At 44.7% G+C, this 12654-nt stretch overlaps 1 protein-coding gene across 7 annotated transcripts in view; it reads left to right on the top strand.

The window, feature by feature from the left end:
* The window catches only part of FHOD3 (formin homology 2 domain containing 3), a 453128-nt gene that overhangs the window by 184809 nt on the left and 255665 nt on the right, over positions 1 to 12654 (top strand). For all 7 annotated transcript variants that reach the window (XM_028098359.1, XM_028098361.1, XM_028098360.1 and 4 more), the window contains exon 4: positions 11963 to 12030. In XM_028098359.1, coding sequence (XP_027954160.1) covers positions 11963 to 12030 — 68 coding nt within the window. The remainder of the gene's footprint in view (positions 1 to 11962; positions 12031 to 12654) is intronic.

Below are 12654 nucleotides of genomic sequence, written 5' to 3'. Positions count from 1 at the left end.
GTATTCATCCTTTCTGAAGGCTGAGTAATATGTGGAGAAAGGGGAACCCTCCGACACTGTTGGTGGGAATGCAAGCTGGTGCAGCCACTCTGGAAAACAGTGTGGAGCTTCCTCAAGAAGTTAAAAATAGAGCTACCCTATGACCCAGCAATTGCACTACTGGGTATTTACCCCCAAGATACAGATGTAGTGAATAGAAGGGGCACCTGCACCCCAATGTTTATAGCAGCAATGTCCACAATAGCCAAACTGTGGAAAGAGCCTAGATGTCCATCCACAGATGGATGGATAAAGAAGATGTGGTCAGCAGCCTTTTTAAAGGGACACTGTTAAAGTGCTGATTGCTCTTGGCACAGGAGCAGGGGTTCTGTGGATTGGGCGGAGGGGCTCAGCTTCTCCAAGGGGAGCTGGTAGGATTGGTTGTATCTGTGGACCCATCTGTCTCTACCAGTCTTTGACCCTGGGAAGAAATTCTTCCCAGAATTCCAGTTCCTGACGTGGCCTACAGCAGCTGATCCGGCCTCTTAGCCTCTGAGAGGGGACACTTTTGTGAAAGCGAAGATGGGAGTAGACAAAAGTGTGCTTCCCTGGGGCCCAAAGCTGACCAGCTCCCTGAAACCCAGAGGGAGAAACAGTTGCCTCCAAGTGAAGTCAGAAATGAAGGTACCTGGCTCTGCCTGGGCTGCCTTCCTCAGTAAGGCTGTGAGGAGGGTGGTGCCTCGACTCCCAAGGTGACAAGCCAGAAAGTGTGTGGAGCTTGGCGGGCTCGGATGGATGGCCGTGGCCGACAAGCAACAAAGCCCGCTCTTGCCTGATTTGAAGTCTGGTGCAGCCTCCTTAGCCAACAGCTCCTAGAGGCTGTTTGCCGCTTGAAGGGGGCCCTGCGTGACAGGTGTTAGACTATAGGTGGATACCAGGAGTTCACAGAGGGTTTGGGAGGTGACTGAGGCTGTCTTCAGGAGGAGGCGATGGGCACACAGGGAAGGGCGAGGTGGAGGAAGCAGGAAAACCATGTTCCAGGCTGGAGCATGTGGCCTCTTTTTTTTTTTTCCTTCAAATTTTTTTACTGTTAATCACCATACATTACATCATTAGTTTTTGATGTAGTGTTCCATGATTCATTGTCTGTGCACAACACCCAGTGCTCTACGCAGAACGTGCCCTCTTTAATACCCATCACCAGGCTAACCCATCCCCCCACCCCCCTCCCCTCTAGAACCCTCAGTTTGTTTTTCAGAGTCCATCGCATCTCATGGTTCATCTCCCCCTCTGATTTACCCCCTTCATTCTTCCCCTCCTGCTATCTTTTTTTTTTCTTAACATATATTGCATTATTTGTTTCAGAGGTACAGATCTGTGATTCAACACTGTGTGTGAGCACAATTCACAGCACTCACCATGGCACATACCCTCCCCAATGTCTATCACCCAGCCACCCCATCCCTCCCACCCCCCACCACTCCAGCAACCCTCAGTTTGTTTCCTGAGATTAAGAATTCCTCATATCAGGGGGAGACGAACCATGAGAGACAATGGACTCTGAAAAACAAACTGAGGGTTCTAGAGGGGAGGGGGTGGGGGGATGGGTTAGACTGGTGATGGGTATTAAAGAGGGCACGTTCTGCGTGGAGCACTGGGTGTTATGCACAAACAATGAATCATGGAACACTACATCAAAAACTAATATAATGTATGGTGATTAACATAACGATAAAAAATTAAAAAAAAAAGAACTCCTCATATCGGTGAGGTCATATGATACATGTCTTTCTCTGACTTATTTCACTCAGCATAACCCCCTCCAGTTCCATCCACGTCGCTGCAAATGGCAAGATCTCATTCCTTTTGATGGCTGCATAATATTCCATTGTGTATATATACCACATCTTCTTTATCCATTCATCTGTCGATGGACATCTTGGCTCTTTCCACAGTTTGGCTATTGTGGTCATTGCTGCTTTAAACATCGGGGTGCACGTACCCCTTCGGATCCCTACATTTGTATCTTTGTGGTAAATACCCAGTAGTGCAATTGCCGGATCGTATGGTAGCTCTATTTTCAACTGTTTGAGGAACCTCCATACTGTTTTCCAGAGGGGTTGCACCAGCTTGCATTCCCACCAACAGTGTAGGAGGGTTCCCCTTTCTCCACATCCCTGCCAACATCTGTCGTTTCCTGACCTGTTAATTTTAGCCATTCTGACGGGTGTGAGGTGGTATCTCATGGAGGTTGTGATTTGGATTTCCCTGATGCCGAGCGATGTCGAGCACTTTTTCATGTGTCTGTTGGCCATTTGGATGTCTTATTTGGAAAAATGTCTGCTCATATCTTCTGCCCATTTCTTGATTGGATGATTTGTTCTTTGGGTGTTGAGTTTGATAAGTTCTTTATAGATTTTGGATACTAGCCCTTTATCTGATATATCATTTGCAAATATTTTCTCCCATTCTGTCTGTTGTCTTTTGGTTTTGTGGACTGTTTCTTTTGCTGTGCAAAAGCTTTTTATCTTGATGAAGTCCCAATAGTTCATTTTTGCCCTTGCTTCCCTTGCCTTTGGCGATGTTTCTAGGAAGAAGTTGCTGCGGCTGAGGCCGAAGAGGTTGCTGCCTGTGTTCTCCTTTAGGATTTTGATGGACTCCTGTCTCACGTTTAGGTCTTTCAACCATTTGGAGTCTATTTTTTTGTGTGGTGTAAGGAAATGGTCCAGTTTCATTCTTCATGTGGCTGTCCAATGCGTGTGGCCTCTTCTGACCCCAGAGACCTGAGGATGCTATTCAGCTGTCTTAGGGTTCCACATCCGGATAGAGGCACAGCTCACTGGTAGCAACTGCCCATACTGTCCCATGTCTCAGGGAATGGCTTCCCCACAAACCCAGCGGGCAAACTGGAGGTCTCGGGGTCCTTCACCCATTTCACCCCACATTCAGCTCTATCCCTCAATCACTCCCCAATCCATCCCTCCTCACCATCCCCTCTGTTCCTGTCACGACCTATCACCCCTTGCTCAGGTGACTCCAAAGGCTTCTTACTTGGTTTCCTGCTCCTATCCATCCCTGTCTCAGTTCCTCTGCCCTGACAGGACGTATGGGCAGTGAGCCTCAAAGAACCCTGTGTCATTAGATTCCTTCCTGTTTGAAATCCCCCCAGCACCCTCTGTCACAGCCCGAGAGCAACACGGAGTTGAAACTTCACAGCGTGGCAGTGTGAGACCCTGAACGCGGGGACTCTACGGTGTCCCCAGCCTCATGCCATCACCGCCACAACCTGTACCCTCTGATGTTAACATTTGTGATGAGCTGTATATAACTTAGAAATGAAACTATGACTCTAAAGCACTTAAACGTTACTGGAAAAGAGGGATTTCTAAAATCTGACCAGGCTGTTTTTTCACTGAAAAATTTTGTGTTGTGCCACTTTGGTGGTTTTCTTTAAAATGTCAACACGTCATAACGAAGCAACAGTTGCAGGTTGAAGTGGGTTGTACTTCCGGGTCATCAGTGTGTTGGTGGCTCATTCAAATTCCTGGGAAGAATGTCCAGAGTGGAATTCCTTCGACTCAGTGCTGACAGGAACTTGGGACTGCAGACTTCCTGGCTGGGGAGCAGAGCATAACCTAAGCCTGGCCAGCGATTTCTGTCCCATTTCAGAGTTGTTCTTCACCAGCTCTCTCAGATGGGTGAGTCTGAAGAGCAAACGTCACACAGCTAATGCCTGGCAAAGGAGGAGCTCGTGTCTCTCGTCTCCATCTGAAAAATCATGCTGGTTGCATTCTCTGTAGCTGGTGCCAACAGATTTTTAAATGTAGGTGCAGGCATTTTGTCTGTGAATACATCTCCTCTGTCAGTGTGATGTTGTCTGTGGCAGCCCAAGGGTTAAAGGAAAGTTATTGCCTCCTCTGCGCAGAGGGGGGTCTCCTGGGTCTTGGTCCAAGTGTTTGCACAGAGCACTTGGTTAATGTGTTTGGCACTTGGTGAGAGAATGGTGTACTGAAACTATTAGCCTTAAAGTCAGTGATTTTTATGGTTCTGAAGCATGATGCTCTAGATACATCTTTCACTCTCTCACTTCCTTGGCACGCTCACAGATGCTCTGGGTCCCTCCCCTCCAAGCTCTTTCACTAAATGTAAATAGACTCTCATGTTCCCACCGATTCCTTCTAATGTTCAGGTCTGTTTTCCCCACACAAGGTTTTCTTCACTTCACAGCTCTTAGCTGAGCAGGAAGCACAGGACCTCTGTGGCTGTGCCTTTCCGTGTTCATGTGGGCGGGCCATGCGGGTTTCCTTCCCGATGATGGAACAGGAATTGTCCCTAGTGGCCTTTAATCAATTTGCCCTCTGCTCATCATTATAAACTGGTTTAAAGTGTAATACCTTAATTGTATCTCTTAAAGGAACATGTTTCATTTTAAAAGGCAAGAACCATGGAGAGAAAAGATGGGGGCAATTATAAAGACTTTAACAAATGATGTTCTGGTCCTGCCTCCTTTCCCCACCAAATGTGAGCTCCTGATGGCCTTTTACTCAAAGGCTAGTGTTATACATATGACTGCACCCTGGGTAGATTTGGTTTGGAAGGAGGTGGGAGAATACATACATATGTATTTTCATTTATTGGCCAACCACAGGCTGTGCTTGACCTTAATAGGAATGGATGCAGAATCGGCCCCCCATTCTCCCCCCGACCCCAAGCTACTGGAACTGGCACTGCGTCTTCCATGGGACCTTCTGCCCCCTGAGCTCTCAAGAGCTACTGTCCTACCCTTGGGGCTGTGCTGGTGGGCGGCGGGTTCCTCTTTGCATACCTCCCACCTGGCCATCTCCAGGCTTTGGGAGAATGGCAAATCTTCTGGACTCCAACCTGAGCCCAGCCCTGCCCTTTACACATAGGATTCAGGTTTGAGTTGAGATGCTGTGGGGTTTTGTTGTTGTTGTTGTTGTTGATATTTTCCAGGAAGGGACCCACATTTCCCTTCTTAGTCACGTAGCCATCTTCCTCCCCAGTGCTCTGACTTGGGACGCTTACATGGAGTCTGGCACGGCAGGATCCATCGTCTTCTGCACCGTCCCCCCAGTAGAGGCTGCATGCTCCTTGGCGTGTGTTTACAACATAGGTGGACAAAGGAAAAGGGAGCACCTCTGTGAGTTTCTCGGCCTATGGGAGCAGCTCTGGAGCTGCCCTCTTGCTGGCAGAGGGTGGCCTCTGGGCCTCTCTCTCTCTCTCCCTGCTCTACATTTGATGCCTTCTTTCTTCTGCATTGCCTAATTTTTAGGCAATAGGGACATACGGAATTCCCTCCCTTGGGACTCGGGACCCATGAGAACAGTCTGCATAGTGTATTGGGTGTATTTGGAATCAGAGGACCCCCATGCTCTGCGTCATCACCCACAAGGCTGAAGCCCAGTGTGCCCCTGGATCCACACACATGCAGACACTCACAGACAGCAGAGGCTGCAGATACTGAGGGCGGAACAAGGGAGCCCCATGGGGCTCAGTCATCCTTCCCTAAGGAAGCCTTGCATGCGCTCATGTAACCCAGGACTGAAAATCACACCTGAGCTCTGCATAGACAGGCTGCTTCTAAAGGAGGCGGGAGTGATGTTCAATAGGAAATGCATCCAAGAACCATGTCCGGCATCCCCTCAGGAAGCTGCCAGGCCAGCCCTGTTCCTAGGGGGAGGCCTTGATAGTCTTGTCTAACCTGAAGGGGAGTACTGCACGGCCATGGTGAGGCTGAATTTCTGTATGGTGAGGCCTGGATATGCTATAGTTGGAACACTCTGTTTCTGAACTCCAGAGTGTCCCCAGGAATGAAAGCTCCAGACCACACCTCCCATGGCATGGTTAGCCCTGTATCAAGGAAAATGGGGCTTGGGCTGTGGGAAGGAGTGCCTCTCCTTTGGCCTGCGGAGGCTGCTCATGAACGTCACCAAAGGCTCTCAGTAGTCACTGGTTTGGGCACGACAGCTGACGTGATGAAATGTCTGCTGGCTCCTCCTCTACCAGCAGGAAGTGCGCCTCCCATGATGACAAATTATATCAGCAGAGCTCATTTTATTGCACTTGATTGCACTTTGCAGATATTGCATTTTCTACAAATTGAGGTTTTATGGCAACCCTGCAGCAATCAAGTCTATTGGTGCCATTTTTCCAACAGCATTTGCTCACTTTGTGTCCTTTTATATTTTGGTAATTCTCACAATATTTCAAACTTCATTATTATATTTGTTATGGTGATTTGCGATCAGAGATTACTACTTGTTGAAAGCTCAGATGGTTGGCATTTTTTTTCAATAAAGAATTTTTAAATTAAGATATGTGCACTGTTTTTTTTAGACAATGCTATTGCACACTTACTAGATTATAGTGTCAACATAACTTTCATATGCACTGGGAAACCAAAAAATTCATTTGACTTGCATTGTGATATTTACTTTATTGCATTGGTCTGAAACCAAACTTGGAATATTTCCAACGTATGCCTCTATGTCATTTACAGACATGCTTGGATCCTGATCCATTTTGTCTTCTAGGTGAACAGTGGTGTCATAAAATGTATGTGAAGAATCAACAGAACGGGTCAGGTTGGGTGTAGAGGCTATTTGGTACCACAGTGTTGCTTTCATATGTTACAGAGACCAATGCATGACAGTCTTAAAAATGTCGATAGTGTAGAAAAAGTTTATAGTACTTCGGGATAGGATATCTTCGTCCATAAGAGTGAAGCTTCACTGCTGACTGCTTTTATAAAGCATTGGTTTGTTTGTTTGTTTTTAAAGATTCTATTTGACAGATAGCGAGAGAGGAAACACAAGCAGGGGGAGTGGGAGAGGGAGAAGCAGGCTTCCTGCCGAGCAGGGAGCCCGATGCGGGGCTCGATCCCAGGACCCTGGGATCATGACCTGAGCCGAAGGCAGACGCTTAACGACTGAGGTACCCACGCACCCCTTATGAAGGGTTAAAAAAACAAAAACGAAAAAAACTAGCTACAACGTAACAGGTACCGGGTTGGAAAGACTCCTAATCTAGACCTCACCTAGTGCTTTTAACAGAGAGAATTAAAACACTTTGCCTTTTAAAGGGCATTTAAGCCAAAATATGTAATATTCTTAAAGAAGATAGCTGATCTTTTGAGTTTTGATATTAAAAAACCAGAAACTACATTAAAATATGTGAATCTTTCTCTGAAGTTTGTAGTGGTAATTCTCTTACATAAAAGAATTATTTGGGATCATTACTATTTCGTTATTGAATTTTATTTGGAATAATTATTTAAATGAATAACTATAAACAGTTTTTTTTAATTAAGGACAATTGAAATGGTACTTTTCAAATAGAAATTATAGGGATGCCTGGGTGGCTCAGTCAGTTAAGCGTCTGGCTCTTGGTTTTGGTTCAGGTCATGATATCAGGGTCTTGAGATTGAGCCCCAAGTTGGCCTCTGTCCTGGGCATGGAGTCTGTGTAGGATTCTCTCTCCCTTTCTCTCTGCCCCCCCTCAAAAAAAATAAATAGAAGTTTTGTTTAATTAAAAGACTTGGCAAAAAAAGGAGGGGGAGAGTGTTTTGGCACCAAAGATATTTTTGGCATTTGTACAAGGATGTTTCTCATCAAAGGATGAGTGGCACCATCAGGCCTCCCTGAGATCTTTGGTTTTAGTGTCACTGAAGAATCATTTGTGATGTCCTGGGGGTTAAAAATATGGTGAATGCATATCATTTAAAAGATAGAGACTGTCAGACTGGATAAAAACAAGTTACAACTGTAACTACAAGAAACTGTACCATGCAAATACTAACCAAAAGTGATCATATTAATATTAAAAATGTAGACTTTAAACAAGGAATATTGCCAGGGATGAAGAAAGACATTATATAGTGATAAAAGGTCAATTCACTTAGAAGCCATAGGAATCCTAAATAGTGCCCATAACAAGAGAAAGGCAAAGCGTACGCAAAGCAAATACTCAATCAGGTGCAAGGAAAAATAGACAAGTCCCCTGTCATGGTTGGAAATTTCAACACTCCTCTCAGTGATCTACAGAAACTCGTGAAAATATAGAAGACCTGAACAACACTACCACTCAGTTTGACCTAGTGGATATTTCTGTAACAGTCTACCTAGTAACAGCAGAATACATATTATTTTCAAGTGTATGTGAGATGTTCACCATGATAAACCATATTTGGGCCATAAAATAGACATTAATAAATTTAAAATAATTGATGTCTTTTAAGATTGTTCTCCTCATAAAGAAATGAAACTAGAAATTGGTAACAGATATGTAGAAAATCCCCAAATAATTGGAAGTTAAACTGTATATTTCTAAATAAACCACAGGTCAAAAAAAAATCACAGGAGGGGTGTCTGGGTGGCTCAGTCGTTAAGCTTCTGCCTTCGGCTTGGGGCATGATCCCAGGGTCCTGGGATTGAGCCCTGCATCCGGCTCCCTGCTCCATGGGAAGCCTGCTTCTCCCTCTCCCACTCCCCCTGCTTGTGTTCCCTCTCTCGCGGTCTCTGTCAAATAAATAAATAAAATCTTTAAAAATCACAGGATTTATCCCCTTTTGATTTGAATGAAATATTCTGCATTCACTCAATTTTAAATTAAATGAAAACGAAAACACAAGATAGCAAATTGTGTGGAATGCAGCCAAAGCAGCGCTTAGGGAGATATTTATAGCATTAACTACTTAGAAAAGAAGACAGGTTTCAGATCAATTGTTATTAAATTTCCCCCTTAAGAAAGTAGGAAAAAAGAGCAAATTAGGCCAAAAGCAAGCAGAAGGAAGAAAATTATAGTCAGGAAAGAAATAGGAAGAACAATGAAATCAAAAGCTGATTCTTGAAAAGATCAATAGAATAGATATACTTCTGGCCAGACGAAGTTAAGTGGAGAAAAGAGACATATTACCAATAATAGGGATAAGAGGGGAGATTGCTATATTCAATAAAAGGGTGATAGGGAATATTACGACAACTTTATGCCCCTTCACTTAACAACTTAGATGAATTGGAAAAATTCCTTAAAAGATGCAAATTATCAAAGCTCATTCAAAAAGAAATAATCAGAATAACCCTATAGTAATTGAAGAAATTGCATTCATAGTTGAAAACCTTCCAATACAGAGAACTCCTCTCCCTCCCCACCAGGTGGCTTCGCTGGAGAATTCTGCCAAACATTTAAGGAATGTGTAATACCAAGTCTACGCAGACTTGTTCTGAAAGTAGAAGAGGAGGGAATACTCCCAACTCATGAGAAACAGTATTGCTGCAACATCAATACCATTAAAAGGAAACAAAACTACAGATCAATATTCCTCATGAATATAGATGTGAGAAATCCTCAACAAAATATTAAGTCATTCTTAGCTAAATTTTTTTAAGAACTGATTTTGAGTATAATACCAAGTACAAAAACCTTAACAATCTGAACACAACCATAATTTTCATTCACATGATTCAGAAGCTAGGACAGATCATCAGTAACTAACTCTGTGATATTGTAAATTCACTTAAGACCTATTTCTGCTTGTCATCTAGTACACAAGAGAAGTCTACCGCAAATCTTATTACCTTATAAAGAGGTATTGGAATTGACACTCTCTTCAGATGCTCTTCCTGGATAGGATAAATCTGCCCTTCTTCTTCGGGGCTTATATATGCCCGTGCTTGCATCTGATAGAGTTATTCTTATTTATTAGAAGTGGTTCTGGCAACAGTTAAAATTTCTATCCTCCGAATTTGAGAAGTCTGAGAGGTTAGCTGTGGACACTGAAGAAGTGGTCACCCCAGGGACCAGACCCTGAGATGATGCGGTCTGCTCCACTTATTTATTACTTGTGTATTTTGAGGCCATGCACACACTTTAGAAGTCAGCTTGAGATTTATTTGGGCCTCATGTCTTAGGATCTGTGATAAACAAGATGTTCATTTTAGGGATGGCTGATTTCTCTGGAATTTTCTCAGATCCTTGTTTTTAAGAAGGCGATGCATTCTGTCTTAATCAAAACTCTTCATAATAAGTCATCATGGACTGCATATTGTTTAGAGGTGGTAGATTCCATGGTGGTCAAATAGCAAGAAGGCCTTGGGGTCACAAACCCCTTGACCCCCAAACTAACACAACCTAGCCTCTGCCCCTTATTGGGTATTTTCATAGGTTTTGAGTCTGGAGGAACCTGACCTGCCCAGTTGCCTAGAGGAGACCAGAGAGTCTGCAACACAGGGAGGGAGGGGGCTAGGGCTGCATGACCAAGGGCTTGATGGGTCATGCAGAGGATTTTGGAATTCATTCTAAGTGCAGGGGTAGCCATTGAAGGGTTTAAATGGGAGCAGTGATGTCATCAGGTGGTCATTTTCACCCAACACTTCTGGCCTTGATGTGGAGAGTGGATGAGAAGAGGGCAAGATGTCTGTAGGGAGGCCTTTGGGGGGAGCTACCACCATGCAAAAGCTGAGCCCCACCTCCCCTACAGCCTTTTAAATCGAAGGTGGGAGCCTGTTCCCTTTCAGAGTTACTCTGCAAGTGGGCATATTCTTCTCATGACCAGACTTCTGCCAACTCTTATAGAACTGTGTGTTCCATGCCCTTCTGCTCAAGTCCGTGACATAAGCAGAGAATGTGGGTCTGCACATTGCCCCGCATGTGCTGGAATTGAAGCTCAGAGAGGCTGGCCTCCAGCATGATACTGCTTTTGACTGCTTTATTCTTTAACATTTTAATTTGGCATCACCCTGCATCATATCAGTGTTTGATTTAACACAAAAACTGTCTTCTTCTAAATCTATTGTTGCATGTTCTTATTTTATAGACAGGGGATCCAACACATAGAAAGGTAAACTACTTTGTTCAAGGTCATATAGTAAGTGGTGACACCATCTTTGAAATGTAGGCTTTTTGACTGCTTATTCTTTGCACTTTTTAAGTCCACTCTTCACTACTGACTGTAAAGAACAGTTCCTAGAAGGTGCTCAGGAAATACATGCTGGGTGATTTTTATTGGGTCAGTCTGGTACCTGATATTAGGAACCTAACCTGACCCCTGAGTCACCTGAGTCAGGGCCAATCTTGAGTTGTGTGAAGCTGAGCAGAGTCCATGCTCCCAGGCATTCTACATACACTGGAAAAACTGGTTTCTCCCTTCCTCGTGTGTGCCCTCAGCACTTTGTAGCTCTACTCCAATGGCTAACTAGTACTTTTGGCATATTCATTTGTCTCCCTGCCACATTGTGACCTCTGGAGGATGGGTCCTAGGTCAAGGTCACCTCCTTATTCACTAGGCCTGGCCTAACTGGTACATGTTAAATGTGACTAACAGAACATTGGGGGTTATAGGAGTTGGCCTGAGTCTTGAGCTAGAGAAGACCGACATAGGGCTCCTCCATCTGCCTTGCTCAGGGCCAGACCCATCCTTGAACATGAGTAAGAGCCCAGGTAGACCCAGAGCTAAGGCTGTGTAGAGGGCCATCCCCAGGGAATCCAGTCCTTAAAGCCACTGTATTGCCCTTGGGTCTCTCAAGGTGATCATTAGATCCCAGGGAAAAGGAGGTGCCTCAAAGGTGAGCCCAGCTGCAGAAAGCATGGTGTTGCAGGGGCTGTGAGGCAAGGAAGCAGGGAGGTGGGAGGATGCCTTCCATCTTGGCTGTGTTCATTTCCTGGATATAGCCAGTTATTAGGTGCAATGGTCTACAAACTGCTGGGAATCAAAGTCTGGAGAGAGGGAGGGTGGGGGCTGAGGGTGCACGTGGGGCTTGTCCTCCACAACTCTCTCAGACCCTCTTCCAGCCACCTGTAGTGGCCCCGACTGTTGTCGGCACTGTCCAGCGTGGGGGCTGTATCTTGCATGGATTCAGTCTCCTCCCCTCTCCAGTGGAAATTCTGTTCATGTTCACATCCTGTGTTTTTACCATTCATTGAGTCCGTTTAATTAATTCTATATATGTCATGTTCTTTATTTCAGAAAAACTGTACAACTCCAGTGGGCGAGATTTAAGAAGGGCGCTTTTCTCCCTGAAGCAGATATTTCAGGTAAAAAAAAAAGAACAACAACATGCTCTCCAGTCCTGTTTTTTTGTTGCGTATGGAATTAGATACAGACCCGTTTCTACCTCTTACTGATGACAGAAAGAAAGTTTCCTTGGATTAAAATGTCAGGGCAAAATCTCAGTTGAGAATATTTTTACCATATCAAATATTTCAAACATTAAGAAGGAACGACAACTCTATCAAATCACCTTTTTCCATATTTACCTCAGATTTTTAAAAAGAAAAACCTACTACAGATATAATTGAGGTCTTGTTTTCTCCCTCATTCCAACCGTTCTCTTCCTGCCCCAGGTCCCCTCTCTACTGATGGTCATGGGCATGCGCGTTTCTCTGCCAGCGGTGAAGAGCCTCCAACAGTATCTGTGTTCTTTTCTGCTAACTTCACATATGTTCTGCTGCATGGGTTGTACTCCAGCTTATTTACTGAAAGTGGGCTCGATGTAGGCGTGACTGGCCGGTGGAGCTCTGAGTGTGCTCGTGTATGAATATGGCGCAAGTTGCCTTGTTCATTCTTCTCTTGGCGGGCAGTTTGGTTTATCCACAGGGTTGGCTGTTTTATCAACCAGGCTGCTAAGGACATGTTCCTTATGCATATGTTTATGTTCC

This window comes from Eumetopias jubatus, unplaced genomic scaffold (assembly GCF_037043125.1).
Source record: "Eumetopias jubatus isolate StellerSeaLion01/CBP00866 unplaced genomic scaffold, mEumJub1_p1.0 scaffold_16, whole genome shotgun sequence".
In the NCBI taxonomy this organism is placed as follows: domain Eukaryota; kingdom Metazoa; phylum Chordata; class Mammalia; order Carnivora; family Otariidae; genus Eumetopias; species Eumetopias jubatus.
The sequence above is the reverse complement of the archived record's forward strand: the minus strand, read 5'-3'. Positions and strand labels throughout refer to the sequence as shown.